Below are 17,533 nucleotides of genomic sequence, written 5' to 3' on the forward strand. Positions count from 1 at the left end.
AAGCAGTCTTTTGATGATGGTGCTAAGGGTCAAGTAATATGTTAGCGGGACCGTTTACTTCTAAATTGAAATTCTTGTTAAACTTTCTTTGGAACACGGTTGTCCCGAGGAGTGGTGGTCGTGATAAGTTGTCGAGTTACGAAATGGTGTTGGTCTCAAAGTGGCTTGAAGGGACTAAGGTTAGTCGTCCTCGTCTTGTTTTTCATCGAATTATCCAAACAAGTATTTCCGTCACCGAGGAGAAATTGTATACTACCTTGGACTTGCCGTTTGGGATGTGGATTTCTCGACTTTTGGAAAGAAAAGGGGTTGTCGGTTCTACTATCTACGGTGCCATGGTCAAAGATGAGGTGTGTGACACTCATCTAAAGTTCATGAAAATTGGTGCAATTGGACCCGTCTTGGTGTTCTTGGCTAAGGGTAATGTGGTGGAGAAGTCTTCGGATGTGGTGTCGGTTGTGGAACAGAAATTGGACTCGTTTATGACAAGTATTTGTGAAAAATTAGATGTGCAAAATAAGTTGATTGCGGAGTTGGTCTCGGGTTTGGGTAAGGACAAGGATGGGGCTTCGGTTTCGAATGGTTCGGGTAATGCCGAGGTCCTAGCTTACTTGCGTGGGTTGGAAGCTTGTGTTGATGCTATGGCTCGTGATGCGGCTAGAGCGGCTAAGGAGTGTATCCGTCATTCCGGGTCATTGGCTAATTTGGCTAGTCAAGGAGGGGCGATTTGGCGTGAAGGGAAGGCAATGCATGAGGATATGGGGGTCATTTACGAGGCTAATAAAGCCTTGTCCTTAAAGGTGCTCAATGTTGAGACGTGCCTCACGGCACAAGCTAACCATGTCCGGTCATGCTTTGATCGTCTTGACTCTCTTAAATTTAGGACTCGTCCCGGTTATGTGAACCCGAATGTCGTGAAACGCGACTATCCTTAAACCCGCCACAATCCTTTCCTTGCTTTCTTTTTATTAGACTTTATATTTTGGATTTATGTCTAATTCGGCCCATTTTGGCTTATACTTCTATTCGGCTCATTAAGCTTTATAACTTGTTAATCAATTCGGCCCATTGGCATTAGACTACTTTGTTTGTAGTAGACATATATTATATTTTGCATTCTTATCGTAGATTATTTTCTCGTTTTATAATCTATCTTTGCATGATTAATACGTGTCTCGATCTATATTATTCTAGTTGTTTCATGTCTTTTCTCGTCTTTTCGATGATGTCAAGAGGGGGAAGAAAATGATCGTGACTCAAGTATTTGCCTAAGCTTGCTCCTTGTCAGAACCTTTAATCTCTTAAGGTACTTAGATGCTATACTTTGTATATAAGTGGTTTGTTCTTGCGTTCAACTGACTATGACTTTTATGGTATTATGTTGAGGGGGAACTTACACTTAGTCACAAATCATAAGAGACTTGTCATCATCAAAAAGGGGGAATTTGTTGGACCATATAGGTATATGATTACGTTTCGATAATGACAAGTGTGTGCTTCGTATTATTTATACTCTTGCTCGTAATCGTTTGTTTAGTCTTTACTAGATTGACTTAGGTTTACAAGTTAAGCAAGTAATGTTATAGCATCTTTGGTTATAACATTGAAGATTTGTGAAGCATCGTTCAACTAATGTTATAGCGGCTTGAGCTATAACATTGAAGAATCTTAAAGCGTCATAGTAACTGTAACAAGTTTCAAATATGATGATCACTCAAGCAAAATGCTAGATCAAGTCTATAACACGCTCAAGATGAAGAGCTTATGATCAAGATGAAGAGAAGATCCTATTACTGAAGATCTCCAGGAAGATTAGCTAGTATAGGTCTTCATTTAATAACGGTACTTTAAGAATTAATATTGAGAAAGTAAAGTTATAGTTATTTCACCTATAACTTTACTTACCAAGCTTAAGGTTATAGTTGTTTCTAATATAACTTTTAGTAGTAATTTTATAGCACGATTTTAATAGTTTTTAAAATCATTTTCAGAAGATAAAATTCTTCAAATTTGTTTCAAAATCATGTGTGTATATGATAGAGATGAAGTATGGGTTGTTATAATGATTAATTTGCATCTCTCTATTGGTTAGTAAAACGGCTTATGGGTCGTCATGCTACCTAGGGTTTGCTAAGATTATTTGACCTAACCCTAATCCAAGGAGTGCATTTTCTACCTAGTTGGACACGGCCAAGGGTTCGGCCGCACGGCCTTGAGTCGTCTTGATTTCGTGAGCCCTCTAGTACAAGTAACCTATCCAATTAAATCTAATAATATTTTTACAAGATATTCTCATATCTTAAATATTTATTTGATTTAATTTGTTTACTTATTTGAAAATCATATAGATTAAATTAAGGTAAGATAAGATTTACTTTGATCTTATTTGCTTAAATTAAATTATCTCATGGATTAAATTAAGGAAGAGATAAGATTTATTTCTTGTGAAATAATCTACCTATCTCACGGCACCTATTAGGGTTTCGATCCAAACCCTAATCTTTCTCTCTACTATAAATACACATGATAGTTGTTCATTGAAAATAAGCTTTTCGAAGTACTTAATTCCTTGCAAACAATATTGAATTTAATTTTAATCAGTTATTTTTATTGTCTTGCATTTGAAAATCTCTACGAAAAGTCGTGCTCTTTAAAATTACTTATTATTCTTAAGGTTACGTTATAAGATAAGAGTACTTCGTATTGTTTCTTACTCGTTCAATTGTGTGAACACTTAGAAGAACAATCAAGTGCTTTCTTAGTAACTTAAGATAGTCAAAATCGAATATCTAGTGAATATTCAAATTGAGTTATAACTAGAGTTAGTTATACGAGTTGTGTTGATATTTTTGTAATCCGGAGAAAGGTACTAAAATTATTAATCGAGAATAGTAGACGTAGGCTTCGACGTGTGAAGCTGAACCACTTCAAAACTGCGTGTCTTTGCAATCTTCATTTTTGTTCATTTCATTACATTTGCAATCTCATAGTTAATTAGTTAAAGTTTAATCAATAAACTTTAAGTAATTAATTGCATTGATATAAAATAAAAAGTGGGCATAAGTTTTTAAATACTCAATTCACCCCCCCCCCCTCCCTCCTCGAGTATTTCGACTGTGATAGACTCTTCAGTAGTTTATACTTTAATATGAGTAGCTAAATTCCTTAGTCCAGGGGCTAGGGAAGCCATGCAAAATCAAATATGTAAAATGGTAAATTAAGTTGATATAATATTATCTAATTGTTTCTATCACATGTTTGCATCTTCGCGTTTAATCTATGTCTAAAGGCCTTATTCATTGATTAAGTTTGTTCATTCATTCTAAAAGTTGAGAGGCATGGAATCGAATTAGACTAAGCATGTGTAGTAGGACGACCTAGTCATTAACGAGAGTTTCTCTAGGACTCGGTCTATGGTTGACACTAATATCGTAAGGTGGGTGTCTCTAAGCCTAAACAATTAACAATGTTATTATTACCGAGTTTATCATGATCATATATTTACCTTTGCATGTGTGACCCAACTCCCCTAGACTCCCTTTATTCATATAGTTTACATCTTAATTTTTGTTAATCAACAAAGCAAACAACAAACAAAACAAATTGAAATCGACCTTGATAGAAATCTTTCCATAGCAATTCACAACGCAATTCCCGTCTCCTTGTGTTTGACCCTTATTGCTACATTAATTTGTGTTTAGGGTAATTATCTTTGTATAGGTACACGATAAGCCTATCATCGGCCTAGAAGCCGTAAGATATAAACCAACTCGACTCCGGGGACCCAAATCCACCTAGGAACCGTAAGATCTAAACCAACTCGGTTCTAACTCAACACTAATCCTCTATGTGCGTGACTCATTTATGTCGTCTACCATGATTTTCCCTATGATCCCATGATACCCTAGTGTCTTTTATCAATTTTTTTACATCTTTACCCTTGTTTGCATGCTCTACCTTTCATTTGTTTACATTTCTTTGTAGTAGTTTAGACTATAAACCCAAACCCAAATCGTGACACTCGCATAAATTGAGATAGATAGACTTAGAACTCAAAATACAGCGCCCCGTGGATTGACCTCGACTTACCGCTTGCTAAGTTGTTAGTTGAGTTTATAATTATGTTTGATTGAGTGAACAACGACTCACTCTAAATCAAAATGGCGCCGTTGCCGAGGACGGTGTTTAGTTATTAAGTTCTTGGTTGTTTGTCTATTTTAATTGTGCTTTAACCTTGAGGAATCCTCAAGGCCATTTTACCATTTTCTTGTAGTTTCCGTGTTTGTAGTGTTTCTCTTGTTTTAGCAATGAGGATGGCACAAAGCTTTCAACAAGGAGTGTATGAGCATAGTTGTAACACCCCCATACACCAAGGTGCCTTACCAAGGACCACCCTAGCATATCAAGGTGCTACCATCTTTGTTGCCCGAGGTAGAGTATATCAAATTGACCAAAAGAACAATTATTATAAAAATATCAAAACTGCTTAAAGTATAAATACAACTGAAGTTTAACTCAAAACGTTTACAACCAAAACTGTCAAAGGAACTAAAGCATAAACTGTCAACGAAAGCTAGATAAAGACTGGTGACGACTCGACCCCCATCCAAACCCGCGAGCTATCCACAGCTATACATGCTCAATCAACTGCTCACCATCCCCAAATGGATCAGTACAGTTTTGAAAACAATAACGGGGTCAGTCAACTGTATAATCAAGATAAGAATTTATAATACAAATAATACAACCAATTCAATTGCAATATCAATCACTAAACTCCATTACCAATCAATAACCAACTATACACTTAAGTGTGTAGTCATGCCAGATTACCCATCGCAACAGGTAATCCTCACCGCCAGTGGAGGACAACAGGCGTTCCCACCTAAGCCCCGCTCATCGTAACGAGCGCACCCAGATCATTAATGTGTACATCATCTTGTGACGGGAGCCACGAGAGGCGAACATGGGGTTGAAACCATCTCCCGAACATGGTCCCATCACAACAATACCAATCACAATATTACTCAACCAATATCAATCCAATACAACATATTAATCAATCAATCAATCACAACAATCTCAAATTAATTACACAACTGACTGAGTAGGGAAACCCTACCATATTCGCGAATCTGAAATCAACAATCAACAACAAAAGCTAAAATTGTTCCTCTACGAACTCGTCACCTAGCAATTATTACAACAATATTATATCGTAATCATTCTAATCAACCCTTTTTCCCAACCTATACAACTAGCGCAAACCCTATAGGACAACCATAAACTAAATAACTGGGTTCAAAATTGATAGTGAAAGAATTTATAAAAGAAAAAATAGTCAGTAAAGGTGTCGCGGTGTAGTTGGTTATCACGTTAGTCTAACACATTGAAGGTCTCCGGTTCGAACCCAGGGGACGCCATAATTTTTTTTTTCCTTTTTCCTTCATTGATGGGAGTATCATTTTCCAACTAAAACTCATTGACGTACATAAACAACACTGACGTAAAAAAACTGGAAACAAACATAAGTCAATCAGTAAGTGGATACAAACTTAGGTTTTTTACTTTATTAATCGGGCAATAACCTTTACCCAGGTAGGTAAATTTTCAAGCAATTAGCTTTTATTTCAATCTGTGTAATCATAAAATTTACAAACTAGTATTGTAGATTGATGATGATAATGTTTGAAACAAAGTTGACTAATTTGTTGAAATCATTACCAATAACCTCAATTCATTCCCACCAATTGTTTTCCCCATTACCCATCTCCTCAAAATCTCACTTGATCTTTCAAGGTCTCATCTTTCTGTCTCAAATTCATGTTTTTGAGTGATTTTCATCATCTGGGTACTTGAGTTTTCTTGTGTTTGAGTGTAATTTGAGTATTATTTGGTTGGTTTTGCAGGAAATAGGAGAAAATTGAGATTAAGTGTAAGAAATTGTGTTAATAGCATTGAAAAGCAGTTAACTATGGTTTTAGAGGGTAAGGATCATGAGCATGAAAGCTGTGAAGTGAACAGGAATCTGTATCCTCATATTGAGCCTTATAGTTCCGGTACCTTGAAGGTTTCGGATATTCATACACTATACTGGGAGCAGTCTGGAAATCCGGATGGGCATGTCAGTTTTTTTTTCAAAATGCGATTTTGTGTTTTCTTGTATGTTTTGTGTTCTGTGTCGAATTTGGTGGAAAAGATTGGTGTTTATACTACTAACTCTGAACCAGCAAACAGCAAATAGATTATGTTTGCTTTTGGAAACTGTTTATGTTTGTAAGCACATCCAAGTGAGCTTTAGAGTCCCAACTCCCATGTATGGAGGATAAAAATATAGATTGAATATTTTAGGGGGAGAATTCGTGATGCAATATAACTTGAGTGAAATTTAACAATTTTAACTAAAACATTCATATTCATCATTGCTTTGTGTGATGGAAACTCATGCTAGGCTCCTTGGCTCCGCCATTAAAGAAACCTAAACTATCGGCGGTGACGGACTATATGCTTGTTTTGTCTAATTTCAATGTTATCTTAAGCTGAATCATGCAACTTAAGCCGGTGGTTCAAGGATAAGTACCTCGCTGGTAAGCTACAGGAGTTACAACCAATATTTTCACTAACTAATGTCACCTACACAATTGACCCAACAGGTAGTTCAGATGCTTTAGAGTTTAATGACTGGATGCTAGTTTCTGTTTTCAAGACAGAGATGTAATCTAAAAATTTCTAGGGCATCTTAGTGTTTCTCATTTGTTGTTACTCATTTTAATAAAGGAAAATGAAACCTAGTATATGAAGAAATTCTTTATCAGAGTATTAAGTAGTATCAAGTCACGAGCATATCGCATTCATTATGCGTTATATATATTTTTATGGTGCTGTACTATTAATCTGATTAAATGTTCGAGCATGGCTTTCCTGATTCATGACATTGGTTTCCTTCCTACCTTTAATCTTTATTCTGCAGCCAGTTGTCTTTCTTCATGGTGGTCCTGGTGGAGGTACTGCTCCCAGCAATAGACGATTTTTTGATCCTGAATTTTACAGAATTGTCCTCTTTGATCAGGTCAGCATCTTCGATGTGTTTTGAGACACTGGTATTACCGTAGCTATGTGTCTTTGGAGTTTGATGTTAATAATTGTCTCTCGTACATTTTCGTAGAGAGGTGCTGGGAAGAGCACACCTCATGCTTGTCTGGAGGAAAATACAACATGGGATCTCATTGCTGATATTGAAAAACTTCGGGAGCATTTGGAAATTCCGGAATGGCAGGTGGAGTTTGGAGTAGAATGCTTGTTTAATTGGTCGATATTATTCTTGTCTGGTAGATTGACCAACCAGCAACTGGTGTATGGTTTTATGTCTTGCGATACAGGTGTTTGGCGGCTCATGGGGAAGTACACTGGCTCTTGCCTATAGCCAGTCACATCCTGAAAAGGTACCATTTTGCCAAAATTTCCGATTCCTTGTAATACCCGCTCTTCGCCTTTATGAATGCTATATTGAAAACTTGGCTGTTATTGTTGAAGGTCACCGGTTTGGTTCTTAGAGGCATCTTTCTCTTGCGAAAGAAAGAGATTGATTGGTTCTATGAAGGGGGTGCTGCTGCTATATTCCCTGATGGTATGTTCTTTTGTAGTTCAGCATATCCTACTGTAGAATACATGTATTTTGGTTGGGCGCTTCCCTTTGAGCATTGCACTTTCTAGTTTATGCTTATGTGGGTGGTTCTTAATAGCTCTAAGTTACTATCATGGTGTCATGGCCCCCTTTCCAGTTCTCTGCTTTTTTTTGTTTCTATTACCATACTTAATTTATTCTCCGTACTATGTTTCTCTCGCTTTCAATGTTTTGGATGACTCATTTGCGTCCCAATACTCTACTGAATGTATTGTGTTCAAATAGAAGTTTTGATTTATCTCTCTAAAGGTTGAATGATTGCTTATTCCATCTTTATGTGCAGCTTGGGAACCATTCAGAGATCAAATTCCTGAAAATGAGAGGGGGAGTTTTATAGACGCTTATCACAAGAGGTTGAATTCTGATAATTTAGAAACACAGGTAAACTTTGTCTTTATACTTTATAATCTTTATTCAATTGTATTTCCAATCCAGAAATAGTGGACTTCCTGCTAGGGATGGCAATGGGTAGGGTCTGGGTAGGGTCCGCCTAGACCCGGACCCGACCCGAGATTTTCCCTTTGGACCCGTACCCGACCCAGACCCGCAAGGGTCTAAAATTTGAGGACCCATACCCGGACCCTATGGGTAAGGGTAGGGTCTGGGTCTACCCGCGGGTCCGAGTTTCAGCCACTTTAGTAACAAGATTAACAACTATAGGGTCTAGGGATGGCAATGGGTAGGGTCTGGGTAGGGTCTGCCTAGACCCGGACCCGACCCGAGATTTTCCCTTTGGACCCGTACCCGACCCAGACCCGCAAGGGTCTAAAATTTGAGGACCCATACCCGGACCCTATGGGTAAGGGTAGGGTCTGGGTCTACCCGCGGGTCCGAGTTTCAGCCACTTTAGTAACAAGATTAACAACTATAGGGTCTATGATATTAAAAAAAAAAAATCATACTACTTTAACATTATGAGTTTATTAATCTGCCGTTAATGGTGGTTGTCGGTCGCCGGCTATTAGAGAGGTGGTTGCTAGTCGCGTATCAGTGCTGTGGTGGTGGTTTTCTTGTGTCAGTGGTGGTATTGTCGGAAGAGTTTGGTTAAATTTTATCACTTTATGGGATGAGGGAAGAGAAAGAGACTTTAGTTGGGTTTCTACAGTCTGCCAGTATGAATTCGGAAAAGTTGTAATTTTGTTTTTTTTCTTTAATAAAGGGTCTAAGGGTCGGGTATGGGTCTCATAACCGGACCGGACTTAACCAAATATTTTCTTAAGACCCATAACCGACCCATACCCATTGGGTCTGAAAAAATAAGACCCATACCCGACCCATCGGGGTCCGACCCTCAGGGTCTGGGTCGGGTCCCCGACCCACTGCCATCCCTAATAGGGTCTATGATATTAAAAAAAAAAAATCATACTACTTTAACATTATGAGTTTATTAATCTGCCGTTAATGGTGGTTGTCGGTCGCCGGCTATTAGAGAGGTGGTTGCTAGTCGCGTATCAGTGCTGTGGTGGTGGTTTTCTTGTGTCAGTGGTGGTATTGTCGGAAGAGTTTGGTTAAATTTTATCACTTTATGGGATGAGGGAAGAGAAAGAGACTTTAGTTGGGTTTCTACAGTCTGCCAGTATGAATTCGGAAAAGTTGTAATTTTGTTTTTTTTCTTTAATAAAGGGTCTAAGGGTCGGGTATGGGTCTCATAACTTAGACCCGGACCCGGACCCGAAATATTTTCTTAAGACCCATAACCGACCCATACCCATTGGGTCTGAAAAAATAAGACCCATACCCGACCCATCGGGGTCCGACCCTCAGGGTCTGGGTCGGGTCCCCGACCCACTGCCATCCCTACTTCCTGCTCCACTGGAATTGGAAATGTGACAAAAATTCATCAAGCACATGCTTTGATTATTTTCTTTTATGTTTCCGTAGCTTGCTGCTGCAAAGGCATGGACTACATGGGAGATGATGACAGCCCATATGATGCCTAACGAAGAAAACATCAAGCGAGGGGATGATGATAAATTTTCACTGGTATGCTGAAGATATTTTACCTGTACTTTTGAGCTGATTTTGTAATGAATGGAATTTTTTGCCCTCACACTTCTACAGGTTCTTTAATTGGGCTCTTCTTTTAAGTACCTATACAGGTTCTTTAATTGGGTGTTTACAGGCTGGGCAGGGCTATTGGGGGATGGTAAAGGTTTTCAGTGCGTGCCTGTTAAAAACTTGCCTTTTATTGGGAAAAAAAACTCTCATTTTCAGTTCTACTCGACTTTGGTAGACATAATGTATGCAGATGAGACTTGCTTTCTTCTAACTTCTTTTTGCTCTCTGATAGAGGGCTTAGATAATTTCCTATCATAGGCACTTGACTTATGATCATTTGCTTCTTTCAGGCCTTCGCTCGCGTAGAGAACCATTATTTTGTAAATAAGGGCTTCTTCCCTTCCGACTCATATCTGCTTGAAAACATCGAGAAAATAAGGCATATAAAGTGTACTATTGTTCAGGTATATATACTCCTTGCTTTCTATGTTGTTAGTTTCCTTATACCGCCTTAACTCAATGAGGATTGCGCTTTTCTTTTCATATTAGTAATTATGCTGCACTGAGCTTTTGGATCTGATGGTTCTGAGAGTTTACAGTGTTAATGAACAAACTTTGGACTTCTTTTTTTTTTTTTTTTCAAAAGAAGGCAGCAGATCAAATGAATATTGTATATATGCCTGTTAATCAATTGTGTACGAGAGGGAAGAATGTGTAATTTTGTACAATATCTTCTGGATGTAAATTGCGTTTCTAATTAGTAATGCTGATGAAACTGACCAGTTACACGTAAGAAACGAATAGTAAACAAAATGATTGGTTTTTGGGAATGTAATTTGTCTGGTACGTACGTCTAAGTTCTCTACTTCTCTCTAGAAATCAAGGTTGTTAGTTTGTTACCGGAAAAAGGTCTCTAAGCAAAGTATAACTTTCAATGTTCCCCTGCTCTTCTCTATTTTTTTTCTCATTTGAGTTTAATTTATACTGCGACTGTGGGAGGAATGAAGGTGTGTTATATGACAGTCAAATGCAATTATGGGTAATTACGTTATTGTTGGAGATTTACAGTGTGTTCAGATAGAGGTTTCAAAGGGGAGGGAGAATGGAGTAAGGGAGTTTCCTCTCCAAACCCATGTTGGAGAGATTTTGCAATCCAAACAAGAAAAATTGTCCGCCTTCTTTTCTCTGTCCTCCCTTTTTTTCCAAATCTCTCCATCGAAACAAACCCTTGAACTGTTTATCTTGTGTGTGTGTGTGTGTGTGTGTAAGTTTGTTCAGTAACACCTAAGCAATTATTGACTTTCACTGACGTGAATATTCTGTATTTTCAGGGTCGATATGACGTCATCTGCCCTATGATGTCAGCATGGGATCTTCATAAAGCATGGCCAGAAGCTGAACTCAAGGTAATGTTGTTTCTTATGTTTAGCGTTTTGTTTTCTAGAAAATGCTGTATTTCGATATGTTATGGCCATTATTACATTCACAAATTAGCCGACAGATTTTGAGCAGTGACTCAGTGAGGTCACCCGAAGTATTAAAAGTTGCTGCTAGCAAACAAAAAGAAAACTGTAATGTTTTATTATGTTCTTCTATACGCCTAAAGACATGATATTTCAAGTCAATGGTTCTCCTACCTGCCGTTAAAGAACCTTTACTCTCCATAAATCAAATGTTTTAAGAAGTGTGAAAACTGTCTGATGGCATTGTGATGACAAGGTTGTATATGTACATTGTCATCTGTCTCATTGACAAAGTTTCTTATTAGACATTATTATATACTCAGAGATGAGCGTTTTTTTCCCTATCTTCCTGATAAAATGAGAAACTGATAAAGGTGTTATGTACTACAGGTGGTTCCTAATGCGGGGCATTCTGCCAATGAGCCAGGAATAGCTGCTGAACTTGTGGCTGCAAATGAGAGACTAAAACTGCATTATCAAGGGAAGTAGGACAGTTGATCATTACGTATGGGTAATCGTCTACGAGTTTTGTTCATGGATGCAAATAGTTTAAGAACAAAAGTAAACCAGCGCTGTGCATTATTATGACACTGTTCCTCGTGATCTGTCCTACATTATATTCTGTAAAAATAGTCTTTTAGTTATATTTCGATACACCATAGTGTGCTTCACCAAACTCTATTCAATTTTTATCGCAAAATAACGGAGTACGTGCAGCTTACAACGCAATCCAGTTCGTGAACGCGGTCGCTCCGCCACATGTAGAAACCACTGAGGCACATGGGCCAATGTTTTTTAATAGTCTGTCTTTAAGGAGGATGTAAGAATTAATATAAAGACTTTGCAGAATAAGGGAGTTCAACCAAACCGAAAACTAATTTTATATATGTCATGGTACAAAACAAACACTTGTTGCATTGCAGTCAAGACATTCAATGAATTAATTGAACACACTTTCGTATCACACCCACACTAAAAATAAAGGGTAAAAGATCTGACTTCCTACTGTTGTATGTTTCGTGTGCAGCTCTTGTGTGCATTCAAAGTATGGAACTTTGGTTCTCTTGGTACAGTTGCTTGCTTTCTTCTCAGTGAAGCCAGTTTGTGAGTTGCTACCTCCTTAGGTTCACGTCTCGATCTTGATTCCTTAGGTGCCGACATTGTTTTTGAGCTTTCCTCAGTCTCGATGAGCCCCCTTGGTTTCACTTGACATGTAGTTTCCCTTTAAGAAAGATTTTAAACTCGAATCTTACATCTTGAACTATACAGTATAACACCCTGAGCAATATCTAAAAGATTTCAAGCTCGTAACTTACCTTAGGGGTCTTAAGAAAGAAGATTTGACTCTTTTGGTTGCGTTTTCTGATGGAACCGTGCCTCGTGACAGTGGTTCACCCTCCTTTGACGTCTTCTTGTATTTGCTTTTGATTGGTATCTGAAATTTTCAGGGTATAAAAAAGTTTCCATCAAAATAAATCCATTAACATTAATTTATCAAAGGTCTTAAAGTGTTGCTTAGATTTGACAGACGAATCATGTGAGGTTTTGCAATAGCTTTGTTATTATCAGGGAACTTCAGATACAGGTTAGTTTTTGGTGAGTATGTTGATAAACATCGGGCTAATTTCAAATAGTCATTTCGGATCAGCTATTTTTAGGTTGGGTGGTTTTGGTTTAATTTGTTGGGGTCATTCAGGTCTGATTTATTCTGCCAAGTTTACCACTATATAAGAAAGCCACTTACAAACTGAACCTTCTTCAAAGTCCTGTCCTCAACTTTCTTGCCCGCCTTTTCTTTAGCTGTAGCAACTCCATTCTCAGTATTCTGTGGTTAGGGAACACCGAAAGAGCGTTAACATGAACTCATGTTTCGGCTTTATGATCAAGACTCAAGAGAAGTATCAGTGTCAAGTAATAATATACACAAGGGGGAACAACTCACCTGTGAGTTTTCACTTGTAGTAGTCGAGTTTTCATGAGAATTAACCTTTCGTTCCAAGGTTGCTTCTTTTAAAATCCCTCTTTCCTGTACAAGGTGATTGGTAATCAGAAACATATTTTGGTAATGGAAAAAATAAACATATTTAAGAGCTTGTCGATTTATTCTCACATCGGTTCGCAGCCTAAAAGGCTTAGGATTTGTTGGTTTAAGTTTCTTGTATTTCACTCCCTGAGTAATGACAGCAGGACAATTATCTCCCAGAGTCTTGTCCCCAGTTTGAAGTTTCTGGATTTTTTTCACCTATATGCATGATCAAAAGATTGTCAGAGATAATCATACTGAACAGAAATTGTTACTTACAAATTGTTTTCTAGATTATATTACCTTTGATTTTATGGGTACCCCATCCTTGTTGAGATTATTTTCATTCACATTCCTGAGATTTTCATCACATAAAACATGTTAGAATCTGATATAAATCACATAAAGTATATGAATTCATCAAACCAATCTTGAAAATCACAATTCTTAACACATACCTGTCATCGTTAGTAATCAAAGCGTTTTCTTTGTCATCGTTGCCCTCCCTGTTGCCAACGACCACCCCGGGATCCTTATTTTCAATATCATCTTCAGTGGTATAACTCTTGTTTCCTTTGCTTTGGGCTGTTGGATTTAGTTCCTGAAATGCTGTGGCATTCTGCTTTTTCGAACTCTGATCTTCAGAATCAGGAACACAACTCAATTCAGTTGTCAGAATTCCCGAGGAAGTTCCATCTCGATTTCCTGCTATCAAAGGTCTTTTGTCAGATTTCTCTTCAATTCCGGACTTGTCTTCAATTTCCATGTCGCTTGAGTCTTCTCCAGACCTTGCTTCATTAAATGCACTATCATCATGCTTTTTGTCATGTTCAACGACAGTTTTTAAAGTTTTTGCCTTGCTGCTAGCAACACCTGGTAGTTTACTTGGTGTATTTGAAGGTAAAAATTTTCTAACACTGGTCGATGCCTTGTACGATTTCTCAGCATTTCCCTTCTTTTCACTATTTATTGCAAGCTTCTTTATCCCTTCACATAACTTGGTTACGGGTGTACCCGATTCTAATGTTTTTGCTTTCACACCTTTCTTAGGTGAGCTAAACAGTAAAGCCTTTGCGACAACTCTATTCTTTTGTAATGTAATGCTACTTTTCTTCGGGTTCTTGACACTTTGAAAGGCTTTCAGTTTAGGAGATCCTGCATTTTTCTTCCTTGGGGAAGTCATGTACTTTGCAGAAACATGCTTGACTCTGGCTTTAGGTGTTATAGCTGGCTTTATTGTTGCAGGTCTAGTTTTGTTCTTTTCGATATCATCAATAAGCTTCTTAGAAATGGATGAAACTAATGCCAATCTCGGTATCCTTGACTTGGAAGGCTTTGGAGGGGCAGACATAGGGCATTTCTTGCTGTCACTGATTAACACAGAAACATGAATGAGTTAGAAAACCGGACGTTTCATCTCAGCACTGAATTTCAATCACACATACGGAGTATATTCATTATTTGAGGTTGTTGGTTCTCGGTATATGCATTCATTGTTAGAGGTCAGTGGTTCGAGAACGTAATTGAGAGCCTACTTCTGAAAGACATTCAGCGGAAACAGCTACATTGTATAGGGAGACCATACCTTGGAGGTTTCCTGGTTAAAGCTCTTCGGAATCGAACATTTGGACTCCTTGCAGCCATGACCTGTAAGTATCCCATCACATTTGGTAAGCCAACATTTCATCTAATTTTCCAATTAAAGAAAAAACAGATTATCAAATCGGTAAAATGTATGAATCAAAATCTAACCCGGAGCACAAAATCCTTGTATATAGCTTCAGAATCCATCTCTTCCTCATGCTTCTGATTACATCCTATGGAGCGAAACACACAGGTTTATGATTCATACCATAATACCGGATTACGATTTCTAGCTCAACATCAAGACTTGAAGAAAACAGTAAACTTGATGACATGTTATTTCCTTCTAATTTACGGTAGGAAAACTTAGCAAACAGGCGATTTCAAGTGACAGTGTAAACTTGCAGAAAACAGTAGGATAATGCAATACAGTAACCTTGAAAATATTTTTAAGGACCATTTAAGACATGATTTTGAGACCACTTTACTACCAAATGTGACCAAAAAGCCAGCTGTAAACACTAGGTGGACCAATATGGTCACATTTGACCATAAAATGGTCTCAAAACCCGGTCTTATTGTTTCAGGCGAAAATGTGGGCCGTCTAAAACAAGAATTTGCGTTAGGTAGTGTAACATATGCCAATAAATTTAATTTGAGTCAGTTGAGCTGAAGCAGTAACACAATAAGAGTGTAAACTTGAAGAAGACAGTAGGTAGGAGGATAAAGAGAGAGAGATAGAAGACAAACCAAGACGAGAACAAAACCAGTATCGATCGTCAGGGCAAAAATGATTAGGGCGAGTGAAATCTACGAATTTAGGAGCTTCAATTGTCTCATAGAACTCATGATCAGCTCTAGCATCTTCTTCTTCTTCTTCTATACAGGTGGGTTCCAACTCAAGTGGAAACTTCTCTTCCATTTTCGACGATAATCTACGAAAACCCGAGGAAGGTTGTTGAGTTTTTCAGGTGGGAGAGATAGAGAGTATGTGGATGTAGGTAAGAGTGTGGTCTGTGGAATGAAGAAAGTGAAGGAGATGATGTAGAATTTCTCGATTTTTTTGAAAGCGGATCTGAGAAACTAGCCGTTGAAATAGCGCCCCTGGAAATGTTTGTCTGAAACGGCAAAAGTGAGGGTAATTTTGGCACAATACTGATTCCTTTTTTTTGTGTGTGTATGTTTCGGACCTTGACTTGTCCCCACTCCTATAATGTGGTAAAGTGTCCTAAATTCAGGCCCAAGTTTGTATTCCTAGGGCCAGTGAACTGGGCCTCCAAAATTCAGGCCGAAGTTTGTATTCCTTCACGGTACCACAACCAAAAAAAAAAAAAAACAAAAAAAAAAAAAAACCTTACTACTAATGGCTTGCTAATAGATCCTACAACCAGTTGTACTACTCTAAAATCTGAGCTATATAATAAAGTTTTTGAGTTTTGTTTTAAAGAAGTCGAGCTATACAATAAAATTTCTGAACTCATTCACTTAAACATAAAAAAAGTAATTTTAAGAAACCTCAAAAAAATTACACATAAGCTCGATAAGATATAACTTGGTTGTATGATGTTATTGTACCACTGGAAGTATAATGTTATTTGTGCTTTGATTGAGGGTAAAAGGGGGCACAAATACCACAAATAACATTAGACCTCCAGTGGTACAATAGCATCATACAACCAAGTTATATCATATCGAGCATATGTGTAATTTTTTTTAGCTTTCTTAAAGTTAATTTTTTTATATGTTTAAGTGAGTGAGTTCAGAAATTTTATGGTATAGCTCGACTTCTTTAAAACAAAACTCGAAAACTTTATTATATAGCTCGGGTTCTAGAACATACAACTGGGTACAACCGGTTGTAGGATCTATTAACTGCACAAATACTATCCTACTACCAGTTGTATAATAGCATTATACAACCGCCTCAAAGTTGTTGAGCTCTTACACAAAGTTGTTGAGCTATTTTACAAGCTATTGAGCTATTTTACAAAGTTATTGAGTTTAGTAATTATTCTGTTAAACTCAATAACTATGTACCAAAACTCGTAATTTTGTTAATAAAGCTCGGCAACTTTATAACAAAGTTCAACTACATTGAATAAGTTGTATATACAACTAGTTGTATAATATATTAACTGAAGGGGAGGCGGGGGGAATGAATTAGGGAGTTATATGTAAGGTGTGTTTTACATGTTTGGTATGAGAGTAATTATTCACTTCCTAAATCTATTACCCTCATGAAGGGGTAATACATTACTCAACTAATTAAACTCTAATCTTTTAATTAAATTCAAAATTATGATTTTTTTTCACTATAATAAAATAAAATTGGTATTAAACTATACACTATATGTTGCTAAATTTTCATAATACAAGAATTATTACTTTAAATAATAACTTTACACATACTTACTATTAGTTTTGTGACAAGAAATATTCATTAAAATAGTTGAAAAAAAATTATAAAATGAAATCTACAATTTTATGGTAAAAAAAAGTATTTTTTATAAAAATACACATTTCATAACTTTACTAGATTATTTTTTATTAGTTTTACATTTTGGTTTTTTTTTTGTTTCATATCAAAATACAACTGATTAAAATATTAAATACTATTGAGGTGTCGATTTAAAATGTATAAATAATATTCTAAAAAATAAAAAACTCTATAAATATCGCACATTTGCGCGGAATCTATACTAGTTTACAGTAAGACGTTTAAGGTATCGAGCCTTAATTTTCTCCTTTCCAATGTAATGTTTGAGATTTCCACACTCTAAC

General features: G+C 37.1%; 2 protein-coding genes across 6 annotated transcripts; one reads left to right on the forward strand and one right to left on the reverse strand.

The window, feature by feature from the left end:
- Window positions 1-5,461: 5,461 nt before the first annotated feature.
- LOC141599655 (proline iminopeptidase) lies at window positions 5,462-11,821 on the forward strand. 5 transcript variants are annotated; one of them, XM_074419741.1, is made up of 11 exons: window positions 5,462-5,539; window positions 5,910-6,124; window positions 6,971-7,069; window positions 7,166-7,276; window positions 7,380-7,442; window positions 7,534-7,627; window positions 7,968-8,065; window positions 9,566-9,667; window positions 10,033-10,146; window positions 11,014-11,088; window positions 11,536-11,821. In XM_074419741.1, the coding sequence occupies exons 2-11, from the start codon at window positions 5,975-5,977 to the stop codon at window positions 11,632-11,634; spliced, it is 1,005 nt and encodes a 334-aa protein (XP_074275842.1). In that variant the 5' UTR covers window positions 5,462-5,539; window positions 5,910-5,974; the 3' UTR covers window positions 11,635-11,821. The 5 variants fall into 5 exon arrangements, with proteins under 5 accessions (XP_074275842.1, XP_074275839.1, XP_074275841.1 ...); XM_074419738.1 differs by having other exon boundaries at window positions 5,482-5,598; XM_074419740.1 differs by having other exon boundaries at window positions 5,486-5,559.
- A 181-nt stretch (window positions 11,822-12,002) lies between these two features.
- LOC141599654 (uncharacterized) lies at window positions 12,003-15,766 on the reverse strand. The gene is made up of 10 exons (XM_074419736.1): window positions 15,503-15,766; window positions 14,921-14,985; window positions 14,754-14,815; window positions 13,627-14,538; window positions 13,472-13,523; window positions 13,256-13,387; window positions 13,088-13,171; window positions 12,890-12,970; window positions 12,462-12,580; window positions 12,003-12,367 (listed from the first exon to the last, which is right to left on the reverse strand). The coding sequence occupies exons 1-10, from the start codon at window positions 15,672-15,674 to the stop codon at window positions 12,148-12,150; spliced, it is 1,899 nt and encodes a 632-aa protein (XP_074275837.1). The 5' UTR covers window positions 15,675-15,766; the 3' UTR covers window positions 12,003-12,147.
- Window positions 15,767-17,533: the final 1,767 nt, after the last annotated feature.

Source organism: Silene latifolia, chromosome 9, assembly GCF_048544455.1.
Source record: "Silene latifolia isolate original U9 population chromosome 9, ASM4854445v1, whole genome shotgun sequence".
Lineage (NCBI taxonomy): Eukaryota > Viridiplantae > Streptophyta > Magnoliopsida > Caryophyllales > Caryophyllaceae > Silene > Silene latifolia.